The sequence below is a fragment of the Helianthus annuus genome, chromosome 5, assembly GCF_002127325.2.
Source record: "Helianthus annuus cultivar XRQ/B chromosome 5, HanXRQr2.0-SUNRISE, whole genome shotgun sequence".
NCBI lineage: Eukaryota > Viridiplantae > Streptophyta > Magnoliopsida > Asterales > Asteraceae > Helianthus > Helianthus annuus.
The window spans coordinates 34011985-34038778 of NC_035437.2; the positions used below are offsets into that span (position 1 = coordinate 34011985).

General features: G+C 35.2%; 2 protein-coding genes across 16 annotated transcripts; both read left to right on the forward strand.

The window, feature by feature from the left end:
* The first annotated feature begins 1469 nt into the window (after window positions 1-1469).
* LOC110940468 (wall-associated receptor kinase 4) lies at window positions 1470-19828 on the forward strand. 15 transcript variants are annotated; one of them, XR_004894573.1, is made up of 18 exons: window positions 1470-2384; window positions 6455-7226; window positions 7305-7448; window positions 12793-12842; window positions 12925-13414; window positions 13742-13964; window positions 14584-14679; window positions 14771-14839; window positions 14940-15209; window positions 15613-15802; window positions 16083-16178; window positions 16287-16712; window positions 16916-17032; window positions 17568-17728; window positions 17883-18034; window positions 18756-19062; window positions 19285-19459; window positions 19571-19828. XR_004894573.1 is itself a non-coding variant. In XM_035990776.1 (5 exons), exons 2-4 carry the CDS (start codon window positions 6650-6652, stop codon window positions 12801-12803), a joined length of 732 nt encoding a protein of 243 aa, XP_035846669.1. In that variant the 5' UTR covers window positions 1470-2384; window positions 6455-6649; the 3' UTR covers window positions 12804-12842; window positions 13742-13817. The 15 variants fall into 15 exon arrangements, 2 of the variants coding, with proteins under 2 accessions (XP_035846669.1, XP_035846670.1); XR_004894574.1 differs by having other exon boundaries at window positions 17582-17728; XR_004894572.1 differs by lacking the exon at window positions 16916-17032 and having other exon boundaries at window positions 12925-13072; window positions 13204-13414; window positions 17582-17728.
* A 1487-nt stretch (window positions 19829-21315) lies between these two features.
* LOC118492577 lies at window positions 21316-23891 on the forward strand. Its single transcript, XM_035990775.1, has 2 exons — window positions 21316-22109; window positions 22198-23891. The coding sequence occupies exons 1-2, from the start codon at window positions 22049-22051 to the stop codon at window positions 23826-23828; spliced, it is 1692 nt and encodes a 563-aa protein (XP_035846668.1). The 5' UTR covers window positions 21316-22048; the 3' UTR covers window positions 23829-23891.
* The last annotated feature ends 2903 nt before the right edge of the window (window positions 23892-26794 follow it).

Genomic DNA, 26794 nt, shown 5'->3' on the forward strand with positions numbered 1-26794 from the left:
TAATGAGGCAACATATCTGATACAAAAGTATCAGGGGGAGAAAATGCGCGCTGCACTCTTTTTCCCTTAGCTGAGGTTTTGTCTCACTGGGTTTTCCTAGCAAGGTTTTTAACGAGGCAGCATCACCAAGCGTATTAAAGAATAGTATATCATGTGGATAGTTAAGGGGGAGTGTTATGAATGTATCCATTATGTGGTGACTATCCACATTTATAACTCCTATCCCTTTAGTGCATCCATTATGTAGTGACTATCCACCTTTATAACTCATATCTCTTTAGTTACTGTTGTACTAATGTAAGGGCCTATATATAATGACATTTGTATATGGTATAGACATCTCAATGAATAACAATTCTCTATTCTATCTTTCTCTCTATGTTCCTTTGATACTTGCGCTTATGTTCATATACTAGTCGCTAGTAGGCCGTTGTTTCACTTGTTTTACAACAAAAAATAATTTTTTAGAATATGTATTTGATAATTTTATATATAATTAATATGACGTGAACTATTAACTTTTCTTTTGGATTTATATTAGAGTAAATTACAAAACTCGTCTTTTTATGTATGTCACTTATTGCAAAGTGTGTGTTTTTTCTTTAAAAAATACAAAAAACGTACTCGATGTTTGCAAACCCTTACATGTTACGTCCTTTAGCTCTAACTCAGTTAGTTTTTATGGTTAATTTTTATGGTTAAATCTGACCAAATGAACCCCACATAAAGGGTATTTTCGTCATTTGACCTAAATGCTATAATAAACAATCATTAAATACAATAAATAAAACAATTATCTTTGAAATTATGTGTATACTTATATATGCAGCCATCACACAACATACCCTTCCATCTTTCTCTCTAACAATCTTACCACCACCACAACCCACCTACCGCCACTACCACCACCGCCACCATGACCCACCTGCCGCTACACCACCCACCTGTCGTCGCTCTCTCTCTCTCTCTCTCTCTCTCTCTCTCTGTTCTACCAGATCTGTAAAAAAAGGTGAAAAATTAGGGTTCACTCACCACCATCCATTTATCACTCACAACATTCAATCAAGTTCTGTCATGTCATCAACCATTGTTTCATCACTCACAACCTTTTTAATGGAAATGCCCATCAATCACCACCACAACCAACAATTTTCCCCCAACTAACAATTTCTCTCACAACAATAAAACATCATGCGTAAAAAAAATCACGCGTTATAAAAATTGGTGCGTGATAAATGATGGTGACGGTGGTGTTTTACAATTCTTTGCGCGTTGAAGAAAAGTAACACGGAAAAAAAAAGTACCGCCCAGGGTGTCCTAAGGACAATAATTATGTTACATCCCTTGCTAACCAATAATTCACTCTATTTTTTTCCATGTTTTCCACGCGTAGTCGTTGACTTGTGGGTCTCTACTCTATTTCTCTCGAGTTACACATACCCATCGTTATAAATACAAACACCCCTACATTAAAAACATACGTACCCACTTACATTTTCTTCTATAATCTATCTTCTTTATAAATATGAAGCTGTTTCAAGCTTACCTGCTTTTACTCCTTTTCATTTCGCTAACAACACCACCTGCACTTGCAAAGCATGCCAAACCAGGGTGTATTGATATGTGCGGGAATGTGATCATTCCATACCCTTTTGGAATTGGCACCGGTTGTTCTATCAATCCATGGTACATGGTTGATTGCAAAAACTCAACGCCATATCTATCTGTACTCAAGCAACTCGAAGTCTTGCAGGTAGACTTGGAATATCAAACGGTCACTGTTAATACACCGACGATGATCTCCTATTGCCAAAATCCAGTTAGGAATAGCAGTCACACGATGAGCATCGATCTTGGTGGGAGCCCCTTCTGGTTTTCCAAATCACACAATAAGTTTGTTTTTGAGGGGTATGGTGTTGCTGTTATGATGATGGATGGTGGGAGTATGGTCACAGGGTGTTCAACGGCTTCTTTGAATGTTTCAGATAGCGATAGAAAAAAATGTTTTGGTAACGGTTGTTGCCAAACTGCAATTCCTCATTATCTCAAGTCATACAGCATTAACATCACCAGCTTGGAAGAAGAAGAAGGAGGTTGTGGGTCTGCCTTCTTGGTTGATAAAACTTCATATGACCAAGGAAGGCTTTCTGACTCACTTATTGTCCGGAGGAGTGCCTCTTTTATTCCTATATCACTTTTGTGGACGCTAACAGATTCCGATCAAGTAACTTGTTGTAATTCCGACGACACAGAGAGTAGCGAAAGACGCGAAAGACGCCAAGTGGATATGTTTAATGGTAATCCAGTATATACTTGGAGATGTAACAGCTACTATGAACGGTCACTCAACCCTTATTTAATAGATGGGTGCAAGAAAGAGTATGGTATGTAATCTAAATCTAATTATTTAGTTTAATCTCTTCTACCTATTTATATTTATACAAATAATAATTAAAATAAAAAGATATTATTGAAAGCAATTATAATTATAACATAATAATACAAATAACACTGCTAATAATAATATTAATAAAAAAACAATATTTTTTGTCATATGTATATTAACAAGGTGATGCCCCGCCCGCGTTGTGGGGCGATGCCCGAATGATTCTCAACCAATTAAAAAAACAGTACTATAGTTTTGCTAAAAAGAAAACGTAAAACGACGAGAAGGTCGTAATTTTGAGCTCAGGGCAAAACAAAAATTTGTAAGGACTAATGAGCGAGTGTTAGGCAGCTCATTGACATGATTTTTAGCTGGGGGGCAAAGTCATATTTTTACTTTTACCTTGGGAAAATCAAATTTTTTTTCCCGAGGGTAAATTTGTAATTTTTAGCTAGAGAAAAACCATATTTTTATTTTGCACTAGGCTAAAAACCTAATTTTGAATTAAGGGTGATATCGTAACTTTGAACCAAGTGGAAAACCGTATTTGTTTATTTTAAACTGGGGACAAAACCGTAATTTTAAAGTGGGTATAAAATAATAAACTCGTGTATAATCGTAATTTTGAGCCAGGGGAAAAACAAAATTTTATTTTGAGCTGGGGCGAAAACGTAATTTTGGCTGAGGGTAAAAGCGTAATTTTTTACCGAGTGCGAAATCGTATTTTGTAGCTCGGGGCAAAAGGATAAATGTATTTTGAAGTTGGGGCAAAACCGTATTTTTTAACTGGGGGCAAAAACGTAATTTTAAATTGGATATAAAATAATAAACTGGTTGGTTCAATGTGTATTGCTCGCCGCCCATTTGACCCAATGGCAGGGAAACACTATTCCGGGTCAAAAACGTAATTTTAAAGTGTGTAAAAAATAATAAACTGGTTGGTCCAATGAGAGAGTGTCGGCCGCCCATTTGAACCAATGGCAGGGAGATACTATTCCCTGCCATGTTCTTTGTGTATGTTGAATAATAATTATAATTAAAAGTAATATAATATTTACTTATTACAACATTTAAATATAAATACAAATTAAAGAAACACTACTAAAATATAATCGATTACAAATATAAATATACTTTAGTCTCAAAATATTTCTGCTGAACCATTAACTTTTACGAGCATACACGTGATGACAATGTACCTGTCATTTACATGTGCTTAATCTATTTAGAAATTTTAAAAGCAAAACATTAATTACTATATGTGTTTTATAACTAGTAAGGAACCTCACGCTTCGCGGCGGGGTTTCGATCATAAATAAGAACGGTTGGTATTCTCGTATAATTTTCAAACTAATTTGCTAATACAACTAATATACCAATTTATAATGACCAATTTACTATACACAAACGAATTGACATTAGAATAAGCAATTTACGATAAACAATTTGAAAATGACATTTTAATTGAATTTATAAACATAAAGAATCTGAAATATGATTTATTTTGTATTTTTTTTCAAGTAAAAAGAGTTTATTAGAAATATATGAATTATAAGTTAATTATATAAATTGTATTAAACTACTTTTATCAAATAAGTAAATGGCTACCATATTTATATAATGAAATATTTAGTTGTGTTTCTAAATTTTATTATAAAGCACCAAACTGGATTTACCCAAATTTGGAGAAAAAAACTAAACAGTAATGATTGAAAGTGCATTAAAGGACGTTAAAAATTACACATACTTTGAGATGACGTTATGATGTTGATGTGTCAGAAAATGCCTCTTACATAGCATTAACCGTTACAGATTGTCATATACCTAATTCAGTTAAATCTTATCTCAAAATATAATTTCATAATTTCTAAATTTTCATTACCGAATATTTAATATTTCATTTATACAACTCGTATAATACACGTATTTCTAACCTAATTGAATAATAAATATGTCATGTACTTCGTTGCAAACAATATTTCAAGTAGAACCGTTGGTCTCTGGTTTATTTCATAGGGTGTGGTCATGACCCTCATGATCACCATGACCCTCCACGTCAATGTCATGTCACTCATCTCTAATCCACCATCCAAAACCACTACGCTAAGTGTGGTCATTACCCAAACCACTAGCCCCTTATTTATTTTAATTTATCTTTATCTAAAGAAAAAACGATATTGATCTCTTTAAAAATGGAAAGGAGGACCATGGTTCAATGGTTTAAGGCTAAAGGGTGTGGGGTCATGATTAGGACATGATTCGGCACGTAGGAACATGAATGGAAGGCTACACCACCCCCTTGCATGACAACCATGGTCCTCCTTTTCCATTTTTCAATAAATAATTTCCTTTTTCTTTAGACAAAGATAAATTAAAGAGTAAATTACTTTTTGAGTCCTTGTGTTTTAGTGGTTTTAACCATTTGAGTCCAAAATTAAAAAAGTTTAATGATCTGAGTCCCTAACTGCTCATTTAAACATTTGGAGTCCCTTTGTTTTAGTGGCTTTAACCACTTGACTCCAAAATCAAAAGTACAAAGTGTTAAAATTTGGACTCAAAACGTTATAAAATGAATGGTTAGGGACTCAAGCTGTGGAACCTTTTGATTTTGGATTCAAGTAGTTAAAACCACTAAAACACAGGGACTCAAAAAGTAATTTACTCTAAATTAAAACAAATAAGGGGATAGTGGTTTGGATCATGACCACACACTTAGTGTATTGGTTTTGGATGGGGGATTAGAGGTGAGTGACATGACACTGACGTGGAGGATCATGGTAGTCATGATGGTCATGACCACACCCTATAGCCTAATCCATGCAAACCATGGTGGATCAAGCGAGGAGATGGTGTAGCCTTCCATTCATGTTCCTAGGTGGCAAATCATGTCACAACCATGGTTTAAGGCTAAAGGGTGTGGGGGTCATGATTGGGACATGATTCGCCACGTAGGAACATGAATGGAAGGCTACACCACCCCCCTTGCATGATCCACCATGGTTTGCATGGATTAAACCATGACAACCATGGTCCTCCTTTTCCATTTTTCAAAAAATAATTTCCTTTTTCTTTAGACAAAGATTAAATTACTTTTTGAGTCCCTGTGTTTTAGTGGTTTTAACCATTTGAGACCAAAATTAAAAAGTTTAATGATCTGAGTCCCTAACTGCTCATTTAAACATTTGGAGTCCCTGTGTTTTAGTGGTTTAACCACTTGACTCCAAAATCAAAAGTACAAGTGTTAAAATTTGGACTCAAAACGTTATAAAATGAGTGGTTAGGGACTCAAGTTGTGGAACATTTTGATTTTGGATTCAAGTAGTTAAAACCACTAAAATATAGGGACTCAAAAAGTAATTTACTCTAAATTAAAACAAATAGGGGGATAGTGGTTTTGATCATGACCACACCCTTAGTGTATTGGTTTTGGATGGTGGATTAGAGGTGAGTAACATGACACTAACATGGGGGATCATGGTGGTCACGAGGGTCATGACCACACCCTATAGCCTAATCCATACAAACCATGGTGGATCAAGCGAGGGGGTGGTGTAGCCTTCCATTCATGTTCCTAGGTGACGAACCATGTCACAACCATGACCCTTACACACTTTTGCCTAAATTGGTTCCCCTACGAATCATACTCGATTAGGCTATAGGGTGTGGTCATGACCCTCATGACCACCATGACCCTCCACGTCAGTGTCATGTCACACACCTTTAAATACACAATCCAAAACCATTCCCCTAAGGGTGTGATCATGACACAAACCACTGTCCCCTTATTTATTTGAATTTATCTTTGTCTAAAGAAAAAGAAAATTATTAGTTGAAAAATGGAAAGGATGACTATGGTTGTCATTGTTTAATCCATGCAAACTGATTAGAGAAGAGGGTGGTACAACCTTCCATTCATATTCCTACGTGACGAATGATGTCCCAACCATAACCCTCGTACCCTTAGCCTTACATGCATAAGTAACCCTTTCTTTTTTTTTGGTATAAAAGTTGTTCTTTACGGATATGAAGTTATCTCAAGCTTACCATATTTACTCATTTCCTTTTCAGTAGCAAATCCAAATTATGCCAAGCCAGGGTGCAAGCAGATGTGCGGGAACATAAGGATTCCATACCCTTTTGGAATCGGTGCGAACTGTTCCATCAACCCATGGTACATCATTGATTGCAACTCCTCCAAGCCACATCTACGCGCACTCAACCACCTCGAAGTCTTGGGTGTCAATCTGGAAAGTCAAATACTCAATGTCAGTATGCAAAAGATCTCTTATTGCCAAAACACAGGTGAGATTAGAGGCCTCGATCTTAGAAGTAGCCCATTCTGGTTTTCCGAATTACACAATAAATTTGTTTTTGAGGGATGTGGTACTGCTGCTATGCATATATATGGATAATGGGAGTGTGCTCACAGCATGCTCAACGACTTGTCGCAGTGTTACACATAGTGATAGAAACACTTGCTTTGGAAGCGGTTGTTGCCAAACCCCAATTCCTAATTCTCTCAAGTCGTTCAGCATCAACATCACTGGCTTGGATGGGGGAGATGGTGCTTGTAGGTCTGCCTTCTTGGTAGAGGATGAAACTTTGTATGAAAAAGCAATGTTTTCTGACCCACTTTTTTTCAAGAATAGCTCTGTTATTCCGATAGCACTTAAGTGGACTCTTACAGCCTCCGATCAAGTAACTTGTTGTTACAACCAGCCTCCACAAAGAGATATAATGGATATGATTAATGGTTCTACAATGGAAGCTTGGCGATGCTATGATCAGTGGTCATCAGATGGAAACCCTTATTTAATAGATGGTTGCTTTGGGGGTCAAGGTGGTACATGTGATTCAATATATTTGGTAGGTTATTTTATTTGTTAGTTTTCTAACATGCTACTTCCTCTGTATGAAGGAGATCATGCGGAAGAGTGCAAAAGGTGCGAAGATAGCGGAGGTTACTGTCAGCGTGCCAGGATGTATGACATTGATGGTTCAGAAGTCAGTCAGACATTCACTTGTCATCACTATAATAAAACTTCCCTGGGTCTAATACTAGGTAATGACTTTTCTGTATATTCAAGGATACAAGTTTGAACCAACAGATTTTAATTACGAACAACGAAAGTGGTGAGTAGTGATTACAATAAAATCTGGATACCGGATAAAATTTAAAAGATAATTAAAACATTATCTTTTAACACTTAAAAACACCATTTAACGTTCTATGCATTCTGTTTTAAAATCTTTTTTTTTTTGAATGGCTTTTTTTTTTTAACGGCAAATTTGGATCACTGACGGACCACTGGAGTATCATCGTGCCACCAGCAGAATCACCCGATCATATCCATCTCCACTAGGCAATAATGCCTATATACCAATTCAGGAGGAAACCCAATAAATCTGAGAAAACCCCCTTTGTGGGAATCGAACCCATGACCTAATGGTCACAAGTCTTATCACACCCCTAAGATACCACTAGACTATAATGTCATGGGTTTCTGTTTTAAAATCTAAGCCTAATATTAATTGTATTGTGTTTTAAATTGTTATGTTTGGTGTTTTTCTTACAAAAAGAAAAAGAAAAAGAAAAACCAAAACATCATGCCTAAGTTCAAAACATGGTGCTTACATGTCAATTCCATGGTCTTCTCACACTTCTCACAAAATATGTCCATTTTACCGGAACCTAAGCCTATATACTATAGTCATTTGATATATTTTATAGTGATTATGCCAAATGTAATTAATGAATTATTACCTGATATATAGCTGACGAATTTTAAGTCAAGTATACCTGATGGCCGATTTTAAGGAACTGACGAGTTTATTCAAAATCCACAGATACAGTTGATACCTGATGAGTAATTACACGAAGAAAACCCGACAAATTAGGACAAGCTTTGATAACTGAATATACATTAAGATACCTAAGTGTCACGGAGTAACTTTTGACTCACGTGTAGCGACTTAGATTTGATCTAAGTTAAGCTTTTGTGCCCAACGATGATAAGGTTTTGTAGAGATCAAGTGATGATTACAAGTGTTGCTTTCAAATAAACAACTTAGTATTGATTACAAGAGAGTTTACAAGAGTGGGTTACAAGTACAAGTATGTAAACTTGCTATGATGTTGGGTGATCTCCAAATGAGACCCCGTCATCCTATTTATACTAGTCCTTTCTAGTTCTAGAGAATTCCATCTAGATAATTCTACTCATAATATCTTGGATATTTATAAGTTGATTTCTAGAGCCTTCTTGCAAAATATCAAGTGTTTTCAAGGTGTTTCTAGAGAATTCTTGGCTGATCTAGAGTCTTCCGATGGTGCCAAGATGTTCCAGCAACTTGTAGGCTGTTCCGGAAACTTCCGGGCAGCCCTAGATGCTTCTTTAGTGTTCCGGAATCTTCCGGAACTCGCGAAAAAAATTCTGTATTTAGGCGGATCGTGACATTCTCCCCCACCTAAATTCACGACGCCCTCGTCGTGTCACTTACGTGGTTGATACCTTGTTCTCACGATCCGCATGGCGGATAATGCTTTGCGTTGGTACCTTGTATTCGTCTCCAAGGGTGTCGTGTGAACTTCTTTGCCCTTAATGATGTACATGGTGTTGAGAAAGGGTGCTGGAATGGCGTTGGATCTCCGGAAGAATGCCATCCCGAGCACGATCTTGTAGTCGTCCATGGGAACGACCGAGAATGTGACCTTGCCATTCCATGTCCCGACCTTGGCCTTAGCGTTATAGGTGACTCCTTCGATTACTTTAGGGTCTCCGCCAACAACCTTCATCATTAGTCCCTTTTGCGTGCTGATCCGTAAACCAAGTCTTTTGGCCTCATTCCTAGTAATGAAATTGTGACTGGCTCCGGTATCAACTAAGGCTTTTGTGTGTTGCCCGTTAATCTCGAGTGTTATGAATCGAAGGCCTTTTGGGTCCTCATTTGTGGAATTTTCCTTGGTCTTACTCGAGCGGTCATGGGTTATTCTTAGCGGCTTTGTTTGTTGTGTCCTTAAAGCATTAAGGACTTGGAGTTGCATCGCCCCTAGACGAGCCTCCCCGCTACCTTCGGCTTCATCATCTTCGGTCCTCATAAGGGCCGTTAACTTAGATTTCTTTGGGCAATCACGTGCATCGTGTGGCCCCTCGCAAATGAAGCATCCTCTCCTTGCGAGTTGGTTATTGTTTCGTGAGGGTTTTGGTCCTTCAATCCTCCGGGTGTAACTTGGTTTTGCTCCCCCAAATATGTCGTCATCAGGTTCTTCGACTACGGGTTTATTAGGACGTTTTTCTTTAAGATCGATCAAGCCTTCAGCTACGGCGATGGCAGTAGCTAAATCTTGAACATTGCGACGGTCCAATTTTGTTCTAGCCCAATATTATAACCCGTCGAGGAAGTAGAAAAGGGAATCCTTTTCCGACATATCGGGGATTTCAAGGACAAGTGTTGTGAATTCTTTTACATAGTCCTTGAGAGTTCCGGTATGCTTGAGCTTTCTCAGTTTGCTCTTAGCTTCGTGCTCAGCATTGACCGGGTAAAATTGTTTCTTTAGTTCTTGGACAAATTCAGCCCAAGTTTTAATAGTGCACGTACCTTTGGTGATGTCCGTGTATCGACGTCTCCACCATAGTGCTGCCGTGTCTTTTAGGTACATGCTGGCCGTCTTGATTTTGGTGGCATCGTCCTTGATTTGCACTCCACCCAAGTATTGTTCCATCTCCCATACGAAGTCGTCAACCGCTCGTGCTTCTCTTTTGCCAAGGAACGAAGATGGTTTTGGGATCATCACAACGAGGCGTAACCCGAAATCGCAACGAGGACGTTGCGAATTTAGGTGGGGGAGGATGTCACGCCCCGCAAAATTTCAGCATTTCGGAAGTTTCCGAAACACTAAGGAAGCGTCCAGGATTGCCTGGAAGTCTCCGAAACAGCCTAGAAGATTCTGGAACGTTTTGGCACCCTTAGAAGGTCCTAGATCAGTCTTCAAAGTGCTCGGAACAGTCTAGAATGGGCTACATAATACTGCCATAAAAATCAGCCAAAGAACATTCTAGAATTCCAACAAATATCATGATATTTATGTAGGAAATATCTAGGTATTAAGGCTAGATATTTGTAAAGGAATGATCTAGATTTGGAACTATCTAGATCATGTCCAAGTAGTATAAATAGGAGTGTTAGGCATCATTTGCACCAACCCCACATAACCTCTCATAACTCATTCATAACCAACTTCTTGTAAACACTTGTACTTGTAACTTTGTGCAAGTAATCAAAACACCATCTTACTTGTAGTATTACACTACAAAACTTGTCCTTGTGATTCTCACAAAAGACTTCCACTACGTAAACATAACCCAACACAACCAAAAGGCTTAACTTAGATCAAATCTAAGTGCCGCACGAGAGTAAGAAAATAACTCCGTGACATAAGCCTGTCTTAAACCCTTCTCATTGGCCTCCCTTGTGGTGAACCGGGATCAACACATAAGTTGACAACCGAATAGGTGGTTCTTAAGAAAAAAAAAAAACATTTACCAGTGTAGTTTTAATAAAATTTAGAGTAAACTGCCAAAATGGTGCATGAGGGTTGGTCACTTTTGAAACTTTAGTCCAAAACTCAAATCTTTTAAATCTGGGATCTTGTGGTTTCAATTTTGTTGTCATTTTCATCTAAAATCAACATTTGGTTAATTTTTCAGTTAACATCCAGCTTTTTTCTCTTTTTGGGCAAAATGGTCTTTTAACGTTTTATTATAACAAATTAAAAAAGTCTGACTATTTTGCCCTTTATTAAAAGCGAGAAAAAGATTAAAAAAAACTGGATATTAACTGAAAAATCTGACAAGAATTTGCTTTTGAATGGAAATGGCAACAAAATTAAAACCACAGAGACTCAGATTCAAAAGGTTTGAGTTTTTAATAAAGTGACCAAACTTTAGGGACCATTTTGAAAGTTTACTCTAAAAATTATTGAACATAGATGTAGTTTCAACTTATATTGAGTAAACTGCCAAAATGGCCCTCAGGCTTGGCCACTTTAATACAAAACTCAAACATTTGAATCTGGTTCCTGTAGTTTCAATTTTGTTGTCATTTTCATCTAAAAGCAAAATATAGTCAGATTTTTTAGTTAACATCCATTTTTTGTCTTTTTCCTCTTGTTTAATGATGAGCAATTTTTTTTTAATTTATTATAATAAAACGTTAAAAAACCATTTTGCCCTTCATTAATAGTAAGAAAAAAGAATTAAAAAAAAACTGGATATTAACTGAAAAATCTGTCCAGATTTTAATTTTGGATAAAAATAACAACAAAATTGAAGTCGGATTCAAAACGCTTTAGCTTTAAATTAAAGTGTTAAAAATTACCAAAACTCAGAAAGAGTTTACTCTATTATATTAGTCTATTTACTTTTTTATATTTTAACCCATCTATTGTACTTCTTTTGTGTTTTATTTTCTTGACCAATACGTTATATTTTTTGTTCTATTTTTAACCAACTTTTTATTTTTATTTTTATTTTTAAATAACAAAGCTTACTTCTACCATAAATTAGGCTAATTAATTAAATAAACCCTTCTCCAGAATTGAACCTTAGACACCAACCTTTATCATATGGGCTAATCTACCTACTAATAACTAAGTTTGTCTTCAATTCAATTTTGCCATTCACGTCTCATTATAATAACCTTGACCAAAACATACCAAAGATATATCTACCTACTTTAAAGTATATTAAGTATTGTTGTTTTGATATATCAATTATCATAACTGTATAACCCAAAGACATAACACTTATATTATTATGATTATATTCTAAATATTTTAAAATAAATTTATATAATAACAATTGTGTTTTAGAATTCTTTAAGGTGTTAAAACAAATACAGCTTTATATGGTAGCAATGTTCCTTAATAACAAGGTTTATGTTCAAATTATACATTCATTTGTCCCAAGTCAGCATATAAGATGAGGAGATTTTAATAACCTTAGATTCCCACTTATCATGGATGTGAGATTGATCTATATATATAATAAACAAATAAGGTTTGGGACACGTGTCGCGTTGTGGTGCAACCACACTAGATTTTTGGCGGGAAAATTAGGGAATTGTCTAATTGTTACACGGGATCCATTTTATGTGTCCAAACCCGCATGGATTGACCCGGGTATATAAGTAACTAAAAAAGCCTAATTTGTGAAACTTCTCATTCTTTCTACCATATTCTCTCAACCCTAACCAATTTTGAACGCCGTTCGTCCATGATTCTTCATCAGACTTCCATCATCAACCTGTTAATTCGAAATATCTGTTCGTGTAATATGTTCGATGAACGTGTTTACAAGATTGATCGTTTGATTCTGATTGTTTTGTGGTTTTATAACATGAAACAGTGGAGATTTAAGGAATTTGGGGGGTTTGAGAAGCTAGGGTTTGTGGTTTGGTAAGAATTTCATCTTCATATCTGTTGTTGCTTTGGTTAATCTAATCTTGTCAAACTATTTTATGAATCTCATTTCATTCAGGTACGATTATTCTTCATATATTGATTTTTTGGAAAATCTTGATGAATGGGAAGATTGGTAAAGACTGTTAATGTGGTGTTTTCGGTTGTGAAGCGAATCGATTAATCGTCTTAATCATATTCCGGTGTAGGTTCGAGTGCTTATTGATGTGAGTTTTATTGATGATTTTATAATTGTTTTAGGTCATTTTGAAATCATTTGGTTAACCTACAGTTTTTGGTTTATTTTTAATTTTTCATCTTTTATATGTTCTTCATACCGTTTGGATTTTGTTTGAAGATTATTTGTGTGTTTGGAATGGACGTGATGAAATCTTCCAGTTCCGATTCGGAGGTTTTACAGAGAAAAAGTTGTTCTTTTTATTAAACCCTTTTGGCTACTCAGATTTCAGTTGCTAGCGATGTTTTTTATTCTTTCATTTGAATCATATCACCACCACCATTAATATCTGGTACTTCCGGCTGAATGTTTGTAAATCTACACATTCTAGGTAATTTTTTGTTTCCCAGATCTTTTATTCTTTGATTTATTTGGTTTCTTTAATATCGGGTTAAAATTAGGGTTTTGAACTGATAAAATGACATTTTAGTGATCATATTGTTCAGTGATTTGTCAAACAGTTAATACAAAAGTTCTGTTTGAATACTGTTAAAAGATTTGAGTTTCGGATTGATTAAGACGAATTTTTGATTTGTGACAGAGATTTTTGATTGATTTCGAACTGATTCGGTTGATTTAGCTGTGATTACAGTTTGTTTCGGATCATTTTGAAGTTAAAATATTAATGGAAATTGCTGAAGGTTAGTTTAATGTGCAGGAAGAATGATGATGATGGAATTGATGAGAAAAAGATTATGAATTGCAAAAGGGTTTTGAATAAGAAAAGAAAGTATGCACAGTTTCATCTGGATTTGGGTCAGTCTGATTTTATGTTTAGAAATTGTAAGAGTTGTGGGATGAAGTTTGTGCCTGGAGATGAAGATGATGGGAGGCTGCATAAAGAGTTTCATAAGAGTTATACTCATGGTATTGGCTTGAAGGTATTTGATTTGTAGCATCATTATAGTACTACTATGATTATGTTATTTGACATGTACATTGTTGTGGATCCTCTTTTCTTGACGGATAGTAGTTGAAATTTTTTATTTTGTGACCCGGAATTATGACCATTGTCCAGACACACTAAAAAACAGTAACCTGTTGAGTTAGACGGGTAACGAGGAATTCGGGTTGGGGGGGGTGTAAAGTGATTGAGGCAACACCGCCGCAAGTGATATGGGTTCGTTTGCGTTCACACATGTTGGGATTTGGGATGAGATAATTGGTTTGTGGTGAGGCTTCACAAGGACTTTGAACACCCCTTTACCCGAAATGGGTCAACGAATAGATCTTATAAGTTAATAATTTTTATTCATATTATAAACGGGTGGCATGTTTTATTTCAGTACAATCTCAACATGACTTATTTATTTGACGGGTTGAAAGGGGTTAGATTAGCCAATCCAAATTACTATCGTGGATTCGTGTCGTGTTTTGGTTGTGTTATGAATTGACACACCACTTTGAAACTAAATACATGAATAAATTGGCTATTTTTACTTTTTGAATTTTGAATGCTGTCTTCACTCTACTAATCATTCATAAGTTATTTTGCTCAAGGGCTGGCGTAATGAAAGCGTGCTTGATACACACTCGTCACAAAATGGGCGTGTTATTTTAGTACAGAATGATGTTCCTCCTGCTCATATTAAAAAGGTACACCAGACTTTTGTTACACGATGAAATGCTTGCATAATATCAGGAATAATGTTATCGATAACCCTTTTAAATGAACTTGGCATAACAGGTTGAGGAGGTTATTAAGATGATGGAGATGGAACTTGGTGATGGATGGATCTTTCATAAAGACTGTAAGGTGCCTATTTCAACAATTTTCTTGATTTCACTTCTTGACTTTTTCATTCATGATAGATGTTTAATTATTAAAAACTAATATTTGGTCTTCATACTTGTAGGTTTATCTTTATTAAAAACTATATTTGCCATCTACAACAAGAAAGCCGAGTTGTATGAAAAGCTGGCAAGGGGAGAAGTATCTGATGAGGAAGATAAGGAGAAATATTGTATTGATTTTTTCAGTAAGCCTATGTAAATGACGAACCACAAAGATATAGCCCATTCTCAATTGTTGTTCACCCTGAAGATAAGGTACTTTTACCATCCAACATCCCTCTCGGTTTATGTACGAATATGCGTCTACCGATCTTGAAAGCTTCAGTTCTTGGGTATGCACAGTTATGTCATAAAACGCTATTTGACCAGTTATCTATAAATTTATCAATTTAGGTTATATTTATTCCTAATGGGCAAATTACAAAAGTTAGTTAGACAAAGTAAAAGGGTCTTTGTATACACTTATTTCGTATAACAAGGCAGAGTTGGAGATGGTGATCCAACTGATAATGTTGTACCAGATTTTAAGAGCCCATCGTGCAGCTATTCATTTGAATGTAAACATAGATGGTGCACATTTTTTTTGGGACTGAGGGGGTAATACAATAGTAAATGCATACTTCTCTTTAGTTTTTTTAAGTTTTATATTTTTTAATGGCTTATATTCTTAACTATATACGCTATTAGTTATTCATTTTATAAAGAACTAACTATTATGTTTATGATTTTTGTTAGACAAACTAATTTTCATGCCTATCATGCTTTGTAAATGGAGAAAGAGAGGGAAGAATATGAAGTGATATGCTTATACATGCGAATGCTTGGGTCGGGTTTTGACCTGCTAGGCCATATTGTTATGACCCTCTTCACTTCTCATGGTGTTTGTTACATTATTTATTGGATACTCACCCAGCAGACATCAGAGGTACCATATATTGTTTCATTATTAATATTAATTTATATATTTCTTACAAACTTTATGGCTTAGAAGGCTTGAAAATATTCCAACGGTGAATTCAGAAAATGAAGATAAAGCTCATAATTGTTAGAATATTTTCCACTTCAAAAGTCAACTTCCGTGATGGTCCAAAATAATTGACCAACACAAAGTTATCTTACTTTACTATTATTACATGATTATATTCATTATATCATTGAATAGTGTAATATGATGTTTACTTTAGATGTGTCAAATGGGTTGGCAGGTTGTAAATGGGCTGGTAGTTTGTAATCAAGTCATAAACGGGTTGGTTTTTTTTTTTTTTCAAAAAGGATGAACCATGGCAAGCGTCTTGGTGCAGGTTAGTCTTCTGACTCGCATGGCAATACGTTTTTAAAATGCGTTGACATCGACTTAGTTTCAAATTTGACTTATGCTAAAGGAGCTATTGTTTTCAATGATGCCACAGTTCCCACACGTTTGAACGACCTTGCAACTTTAGTTGTCGGGACACACGTACCAAAGTTTCGCAACCTTCATCGCCAACAGATTATTTGAAGCCACTGATAACAGTAACATAGCATCAACGACAGTGATTTACAAAAGGTGTTGTGACCCGTTTTCAACCTGAATCCATATTGGCCCGAATGATCCACAGTTAGTTGTTATTGCATATTTCTCGAGCGAAGCTGACCTTTAAACATATCGGGGTTTTCGTCAGCCAAAAAACTTTAGCATTTAGTGGTAGCGTGTGGCTACGGTTGTGCGGTGGCTGAATCGGGTGGTGATCGGTGGCTGATTCATAGCCGTGAATGGTGACATATAGCTGCCATTCTGGTCAGTTTTGGGCTGAAGCCATGAACACATTTCGCTTAACGGGTCGTGCCTTGACCGGGTGAGCATTTTAATATGTTTGATTTTTAAAATTTTGAAAAATATGTTGTGTCATAAGTTAAATTGTTCTGGTATAATACGTCAAATTTTAAAAGATCAAAAAGCAATGATCGACAACCTCGAATCTATTGGAAACAGTTCAACTTTTAAATCATTTTATTCTTAAGATAACATACACTTTATATGGAAGCTTTCATTTTGCAGCTTCATATCTGTTTGGGGGAGGCTATAAACTACCATTATCTAAACACTCGGGTTGCATATTGCTAAGGAAAATCCCATGTTAAAATCTGCTTGTGAGATGATAGAAACAACCATTTTGTAAGCAATCAGTTTGCATGCTACATTTGTACTTGGCTGGTAAAAAGTCGAATTTTCCAAAGAGGTCAAATCTTGGGTATATCAGACTTAACAATTTGCATTTAGCTTGAAAAAAGTCAAATTGTACTTAGCTGGTAAAGGTTTGCAATTTATATGCACAATCGGCGTGTGTGATCTGCATTTTGTTACGAATTCATATACTTTTCACCATTTACTTTGGGATCCGGGTAAAATAAGTGAAACAACTAGGTGATGGTCAAAACGGGTCGGATCAGGTATGGGTTAAAACGGTTGGGTTGGACAAGGTTGGGTATGGGTCAAAGGGTCGAATTGGTCTGCTGAAGTGTCCTCTTTTTACTCACAAATTTATAGGTTTTTTATAATAATTATCAAATAAAATAGTTATTCTCTATTTATCAAGTATTTCAAAGTGCTCTACTTTTTGATTTTGTAACTGTTTAGGAAATTGTTGGTTTTCTGTAGTAAGTTATCGGTGCTAATGAATATCTTTGTGCATGTTCTTATTCTTTTTTAGATCTTTTTTTGTAGGTGTGAGCATTCAAAAATCGCTTGATGATCTCAGGCTACGCCCATCACAGGGGCGCAAAGGAAGGGGGTGGTGATTTTGAAAGGCCATGGCGTCAGCGATTTTGCACTTTAGCTTTTGTGTACGCCTCTAATAAGCAACGATTTCAGGTAAGTTTTTTCATTAGGTTTTGTGTTAAATGTTTGCACTTGATTATAGTTATTAGTGATGTGTAAAGACAACGATTTTTCATTAGGTTTTGAATACATAAGCAATTGGACTCTTTTATGGTGTTTCTTATAAAGACAACGATTTTGTTTTCAGGTCATAAACACCGATGATCAAGCATTGGCGACTTGCCATGTTGCTCGCCAAGTTAAAATATTATCAAAACCAACATCAATTCTTGTCCCAACAAAGAACATGCACCAATTTGAGTGGGTTTAACCTGATGAAAAAGAAACTGTGAGTCACAGGTAATGTAATCATATAACTGTACCTTTTATTTGAGATTATTTTATATTTCACCTAATAGTGGTCAAAGTTATCGTGCCTCTGTTGAGGATTTGCTCATTGGTAGATTATCTTGATCATCAGGTTAATACATATTTTCATTTACCAATTTCTTGCATATGTTTCTTGAATCTGATGTGTTCATGACTTCTTTACATTGACCTATATGTTTTCCTTTTTTATAATTAAAAAAAAGGGCCACCTACTGGTTAGATTGAATATTTTATCAACTTAGTCTTATTGAGGATTTTATTTTATGAAGTTTTGACTTGGTTTTATTTGCGGTATATTGTACGTTTTATTCGAATTATTGTATATTTCAACATTGTCGTAACCCGCGGTGGGTAACATACTATCTATTATCTATTATATATAATAAATGAAAATAAATTGGGGCATGTGGCAGTAGATTAGAGCTACATTTATTTGGTTTTGGCACAGAACCTCATTTTGCTTTTTTTGTATGGTGGAAATTGCAAGGCATGTGACTAGATCTACGTATATATCGATCTTGATTATATCGATCAAACATTTTTTATAGAAACCCTAAATTCGATCATGTTTGTTGTGTGTTCCAACAAGTGACAAGATGATTTTAACCGGTACATCATTGATTCGGTTAGTTCGGTAATCCTCAAGGCATTTCCACCAAGATATGTAACTAAGTTACAGTTCTAAATGCAGAGGCTCTCGACAACAAGGGAGTGCATTTTGGGGATGGTATGTGTCACTTGTGTAACAAGCGAGAGACGTCGTATCATCTTCTTTTCCGGTGTGCATATTATAAAGGCTATTTTCATGAAGACGATGTGGCGTATTTTGCTGTGTCGGAACGAGAGAATATTCAGGGGCAATAATCCTTTGGTGCAGATGGTTGTCGAAATGATGAATATCGGATCGTACTGTTGGGGTGCAAAAAGAGGCAAGAAAAACGGGCTGACGCTAGAGAAGTGGAGTAATTTTGAAGACCTGGTAGTGTGTAGGGATGTTGGTGGGTGTATCTTTTGGCTGTAGTTTTTTGTTTCCATTTGTTTTGTTTGTTGTATTCTTTGCCTCCTTATAGCTTCTTCCTGAAGGAGGCTTTGTGGAATGGAATCTCTCTTTATTGGCCAAAATAAAAGAGATGACAGTAGTTATCTACTTATTTTTTTTCCTGTTATGCCTGCCTTTTAGGAAAAACTTATTGTTTATTGTTTTTGCTTAAAATTGGCAGACTTGGAAGATGAACCACAGGAGGATATGGCGACAGCAGGAGTTTAATGTTTGGTCATCATGCTCATAGCAGTCGACAGGGCATGTCATATGGTGCAGACTCTTAAAGACGTAGTGATGGTGTCAATATTTACTCATCAAGCTATGGCGACCATTATCTCTCTCGTGGTGGTGATGTTTGTATCAAAATTCACTTATTTAGCCTTTTTCTTGACCTTTGGTCGATTTGTATACCTATTTAGTTCCAGATCCAATAATGTTCAAGTTTATAATGTTTGTGTTTGCAGGTTGGTGAAAGTTCTTAGTCATCATCAATGTATTCGAGTCGGAGCGTGGGCGGCAATGGTGAAACCGAACTAAAAATTTATGGTGGAGAAGGGAAGGAGAATACTTTAGAGGTTCAAACTGTTATTTATGTATCTTTTATTATTGAAAACTAAATTTTCCTAACCCGGGATGTTCCCGGGTGATAGCCTAGTAGATATATAAAGGTGTTATATAAATTTAGGAAGAAAATCATATAATTTAAGGTGTGATAAAATTCACATGTTTCTAGATTGACAAGAAAACAACATATAATTTAACTAGTTTTTAGTGTCTTGAAAAAACACTATTATCGTATTAAATATGAGATATTTATTTTACATTGTTTCTATTGTATCATAAACACATAAAAACTAGAGTTAATTACACAAATGGGTCAGACCATGTGTAGTGGTGAACTAACATAATGCTCTCACCATGGGGCATTATCCGACACGTGGCATCCTAGTCAGCGTTGGGGCATTATAGCAAAAGTGGCGTAGTGGGGCATTATCCAATAATGCCCCTTCCAATCAATAAATAATTATTTTTTTATAGAAAAAAGAAAAAAAAAAAAAGAAATGGCACTACACTTGGAAGTCTCCCATTGGCCCATGCATTTGACCCATGCACATGCATTTGACCCATCCATATTAAAACGCCCAGCTTTGCCTCCAATTTAGCATGATTTTTAAAACGCCAGGCTTCAAATTTCAATTTCGTAACACATTTGGGTACTAACACCAAAATTAGTTAATTAATGACTAAAATACCCTTGCATTTTTTTAAGTTTATCAATGTAACACATTTGGGTATTAACACCTAATTTTATTTAAGTTTAAATCAACTTTACAAAATCTATTTATTTTTTTTTATTTTCATCTTTTTATTATATCTCTTAATTAACATAAAGTCTATTTATTTTTTTATTTTCATATTTTTATTAAATTTCTTATTTAACATAAAATCTACTTGTTACACCAGTATTTTTTTAAAATAGATTTTTTAAATAAAATCTACTAGCTATATAGTTTTATCTAAATTAAATTTCTTACTAGTTTTAAATAATGTAAACCTTACTCGTTTTCAATTTTGGATATATATAATTGATAATAATAATAATAAATATCTATCATATAAAAAAATTAAGCCATTTTTAACTTGTTTTTTTGTTCATTTACATTTTACTATTTTCGAATGATATTTAATTTACATAAAATCTACTAGTTGCACCAGTATCTACTATCTATATAGTTTTATGTAAATTAAATATCCTTTTTACAAAAAACGAGTTAAAAAAAGGCTTAAATTTTTTTAGTTTTATCTAAAATACCTAGCTATATAGTTTTATCTAAAATACCTAGCTATATTGTTTTTTTTACATGAAAGATATTTATTATTATCAATTATTTCAATCCAAAATTGAAAACGAGTAAGGTTTACATTATTTAAAACGAGTAAGAAATTTAATTTACATAAAACTATATAGCTAGTAGATTTTATTTAAAAAATCTATTTAAGAAAAATACTGGTGTAACAAATAGATTTTATGTTAAATAAGAAATTTAATAAAAATATGAAAATAAAAAAAATAAATAGAGTTTATGTTAATTAAGAGATATAATAAAAAGATGAAAATAGAAAAAATAAATAGATTTTGTAAAATTGATTTAAACTTAAATAAAATTAGGTGTTACTACCCAAATGTGTTACATTGATAAACTTAAAAAAATGCAAGGGCATTTTAGTCATTAATTAACTTATTTTGGTGTTAGTACCCAAAGGTGTTACAAAATTGAAAACATAGAACCTAAACCTGTTAAAAAATAAAATTAGTACCCAAAGACGAAATTAAGTATAAACTACGGGACCCATTTGTGTAATTAACTCTAAAAACTAGAAAGACTATACTTGTATATAAGTATAATAAGTTGACTGAACATATAAAAATAGAGTATAACAGGTTACATGAAAAAATAATAAGAACAAGTGTAGTCAGTAGTGTCTTGATGTAAGAAATAAAAATAAATAGCGTAGAATTATTAAACAAAAGTAATTAAGTATTATAAGTATTTTTCTAAGTATACTTCATTAGAAAGTAGAAACCATGATCGCCCCAAAACAGGACAGCCAATCAACACCACATTACATAATTACAAATCTACATCAATCACCACAATTGATATTTTTGAAAAATGCAATTTGCGTCCCTGTGGTATGTCCCATACATCAACTTGAGCCCCTAAATTAAATTTTTGGTTTTTTGAGCCCCTGACTTTATAAATTCATAACACCTTGAGTCCTTCTGTCAAGATTCCGTCTGTTTGACCGTTTGGGCTAGGGGTAAGACCGTCCTTTTGCTCTATTTCCCTTCTAAAAACCCCAAATTAACTATTAAAGCCCTAATTCACTCCCGCCAAAACAAGAAGACAGTTGAGTGTGCGACAGAGAAACCAAAAGCGATGGACTTCACATGGCGTCTTCGTCCTCAAGGTGAATACTACGATCCTGAAGATATATATGGTAAGTTGATTGTGTCTTCTTCCTCAGGGTATAGTTTGTTTTCGGTAAGTTAAATATCATCTGATGGTTTGATCATTTGTGTTAACAGGGGATGAACCTAGAGTATTTTCTGTAAAGATTAACCATGGAGGTGAGTTTACTGATTATCCAGGAAGGGAGTATGTCAACGGTAAGGTTAGTTACATTGACTGGGTTGAGTTTGATAAGTTTAGTGTTGATGTTCTTCGTGAAATGCTGAAAGATATAGGTTACTCTGTAGATGATGTGTTCAATTTTTTTGTTAAGGATCCTAATGTCTGTTTGGATTTTGGTCTTAGACACTTTACTGATGATGATGAGTTAGATTATGTGTATGACCAACTTAGAAAAGGATGCAAGTTAGTAGATTTGTATGTTGAAATAGGAGAATCTAGAATCAAGGATTCAACTGTAATGAGCTTGGCTTTACTAGATAATGTGGGTGAAGATAATGTGGTTGAGGATGAGTCAGAAAGTAGCGAGGCAGTTTCTGAGGGTGAGTCAGAAAGTAGTGATAAAGAGAACAGTGATGAAGAAGATCCAGATTACACATTTGGTCAGGAACCAGATAATCCAGTGTTTGATTATGAAGTAGATATGAGTCAGTTCAAGGCATGTGTTGACTTTGATCCTGATGAAGTCAATGAGACAATTAGGGATGCTAGAAATGAGAATACTGTAGAAGAACTTAGGCAGGAAGATATAACTTGTGATCATGAGGATTTTAGTGATAAAGATGATAACTGTACACTGCTGGAGAAGGTTGCCAAGAAGGTAAGGAAGAAAAGAAAAATTACAGGTAATGTTAGTGACTCATACCTCCCATTTTCAATTGGTCAATTAATACCAGATAAAAAACAATTGAATGACATGGTTAAGACATATGCTGTTAAGAGTAGAAGGCAGATTTACATATTAAAAAATGATAAGTTGAGGTTCAGAGTTATTTGTCTTGGGACTAATCCTACTTTGGGTTCTACTGAGGGGCAGAATAGTAAATTTAGAGGGGTAGGGTTAAAACAAGATAAAAGGCACTTGAAGCCCACTTGTCCTTGGGCGGTTCAGATCTCCAGGAGAACTGAAAAGGAATCTTGGTGTGTGAAAACCATTACCTCACAACATCATTGCCTCCAAACAAGAGAAGTGGGCCTGTACACCATGTCTCAGATAGCTAAGGAGATCCAACCCATGATCGAGTCAAACCCTGACATGCCTTTGCCAGCCATACAGGATATGCTTGTGAAGAACCATCAGTTGAATGTTTCAATCCAGAAAGTGTTTAGGGCTAAAAGAATTGCTACAACAAGGATCATTGGAGATTATAGAGAGCAGTATGGTATCCTAAGGTCTTATTGTGAAGCACTGTTGAGGGCAAATCCAGGTAGCACAATTATAATAGATTGTGAACCCTGTGCTAACCCTAGTCTTCCTACTAGACAATTCAAGAGATGTTATGTTTGTTTTGCTTCTATTATGAGAGGGTTCAAGATGTGTGGTAGAGAAATATTGGGACTAGATGGATGTTTTATGAAAGGTCCATTTCCAGGACAGATTCTTACTGCAGTTGGTGTTGATGGCAACAATGGTATATATCCTGTAGCATATGCTTTAGTGGAGGCTGAAACTTTTAAATCTTGGGAATGGTTTTTGGAATTACTCAAAGATGATCTTGGCTTAGGAGACAGTACCAATATCCTGTAGCATATGCTTTAGTGGAGGCTGACAACTTGTTTATGTATGGTTTAAGTATGGTTTAAGAATGTTGTTTAAGACTGGTTTAAGACTTGTAATGCAGATTATGCAATTTATGTATGCAGTTGATGTTCAACTGCAGTTTGTGTAGTTTATGCAGTTTGTGTTTGCAGTTCTGTTTGTGTATGCAGTTTGGCAGTTTGTGTATGCAGTTCTGTTTGTGTATGCAGTTCTGTTTGTGTATGTAGTTTGGCAGTTTGTGTATGCAGTTTGTGTGTGCAGTTAATACAAACACTAAATTTCAACCAACTAAATTTCAACCAACTAAATTTCATTAAACGTATCAATACAAAGACATGCAGTTAATGTTACAATACAAACATGGAAAACCCTAACAATCTACTTCCAATGAGCATCATCATTTGACCATTCAGAGTCAGAAGAATGCTCTCCCGGGTACGGATCATGGTACCAATCATCCTCCGGTGGTTGAACTGCACATTCCCACCTATCCCTTTCCAATTCTTCTGAGTCGTAGTCCGCTGCTGGATCTGGAAGAGACGCTTCATACTCTGCTTTCAACACTTCTATCACAGCATCATAGTCATCAAACCACTCCTCATTCAACACATGGGGCACTATGTCAAACTCATTGTCCGCCACTTCCTCAACCAATTCGTTATTCTACACATCAACAGCAACATTGATAGCATTAAAGTGATACTAAACAAAACATGTTGAATGCTCCTTCATACATTAAGCAAAACAAGACACATAACCAACATTCATTACATTAAGAGCTGTTACATTAAACTAAAAGTACACATAGACAACCACAATCATTAACCAACTAAACAATAAACACATCTTAAAAAACATCACTTCGTTAGCTTTCTTCATTGCAAAATCATCTTTCTTTTCCATGCTCCTTAACAATGCGGGTATTACCTTCTCACAAGCAGAGCATGAATTTGAAGGTGGAGATGAAGGTGTATCAGCCCACCTTATAAATCCACAATCTTTCTTCTGTAGAAACAAATCAATCAGGAATTTGCCATATAACTTCAATCTTTCTTCTATAATTTTAACTTACACAGCATAAGAATCGTCGATTTGGGTTAGCTTCCGTCTTTGATACCTTGTACCACGTAGCTGCACCACAAGAACAAAGGAATTGAGAAGCTTCCCCACCAGCTGATTTTTTGTTGGAGCTTGAAGCTGATTGTTGAGACATCTTCACACTGGATTAATCGATTAGGGAATTGGGGGTTAGGGGAATTGGGGGTTAGGGTTCTTATGAATCAGTTTGACAAATTTAGGGGATAAGGGATTATTTAAATAAGGTCATTAAGGGTATATTGGACATTTAACAATAGTCAAACGGTCAAACGGACGGAATCTTGACAGAAGGACTCAAAGTGTTATGAATTTATAAAGTCAGGGGCTCAAAAAACCAAAAATTTAATTTAGGGGCTCAAGTTGATGTATGGGACATACCACAGGGACGCAAATTGCATTTTTCTCCTATATTTATTAGAAAACTTTCATTACTTCCTAGCACGTCATAGACTTTAGCAACTAATAATAATGATGCCATACAAAGCCTCTTTAGCCCTTGCCTCTAACCATGAAGTCCGTTGAATTTCAAACAAGTCTTTGAAAGAAAAGGAGAAAAAATTCGCCACCTTGCACCATGAGCTTACATGTTGCCAATGAACCGAAGCAACGCAGCAACATGTGAACAGATGGTCAACCGATTCTTCCCCGAAATTACATAAAGGGCATGACACATTGTCGATGGCAACATTCCTTTTATTAAGAGCTAATGCGCTCGGAATTCTATCTAGCTCCGCTCATCAAGCAGACACATTATATTTCAAAGAAATCCACTTGCACCGTTGAAACACAAAAATATTATTGAATTCAACCCAACCAATAAAAGTCTCTTGACTATGCCAACGCTGAATGCCGATCTAGGTCCACTTGTCACAATTTTGAGATAGCTCACCATGTTCCAACAACCCATTTAATAGGTACAACTAGCCTTCCTCCTCAGCCGAGAGTTGCAACCTTCTCCAGTTCCACAAGAAGCGTAATGACCCACCCGACACACCCACTCTCTCTTTAACCTTAGGTTTTTTTTCAGATTTAATACTAAACAAAGTTGGGAATCTGCACCGAAATGGTTCATTTACCACCCAGCGAGTTCGCCATCCTGGTTCCTTCGTCTGGGAGGGACGTCCTCCCAGCTGCCTCCCTCCTCTCTCCATTAAGATTACACAGGAAAAGAGAAGTTTTAAGTATTACAAGTTGAAACCATGACAATTTATTTGACATTCATTTATTAGCTAAAAAGCCTAAAACTACACCTATTTGAGAAATGTTTTTTTTTTTTTTTTTTTTTTTTTTCAAACACCCATTTAACTAAAAAGTGTCATCTTTGTACATGTGCGTCCAACATTATTTTAAGAGTAAAGTAACTGTATAAATGAGGTTAACTTGTGAAGTGAAAGAGCTCATTTTTATTTTTTTTTTCATATCTTGTTAAGTACATATTTTAGTCTCAGAATTTAAAGAAAAAAATCTAGTTTATTTACACTAGCAAAGTAATTATAATCACTCGATTAATTATGTGTTACTCTACTAGCTACACGATTTTATTTATTTATTTATTATTATTATTATTATTTTTTAACTTAACATTATGATAAGAATTAAGAAGTTTAAAAAAATACTCTATTATCTTTTATGTTAACCTATTTGTATTTGATATTTACGGGTAATTGTAATTCTCATATGTATTCAAAACAGTCGAAAATCCAACGTTATATTTATGAGAATACTTTCAGATAAAGTTACCGTAAATGCAGCAAGAGTTGATGTTGAAAAAACACTTCCAATAGTCGAAAAAGATAATTACCTATTCAAACTAGTGTCGTCTATGAATTTTTATATTAAACAAATCTTAACAGTAA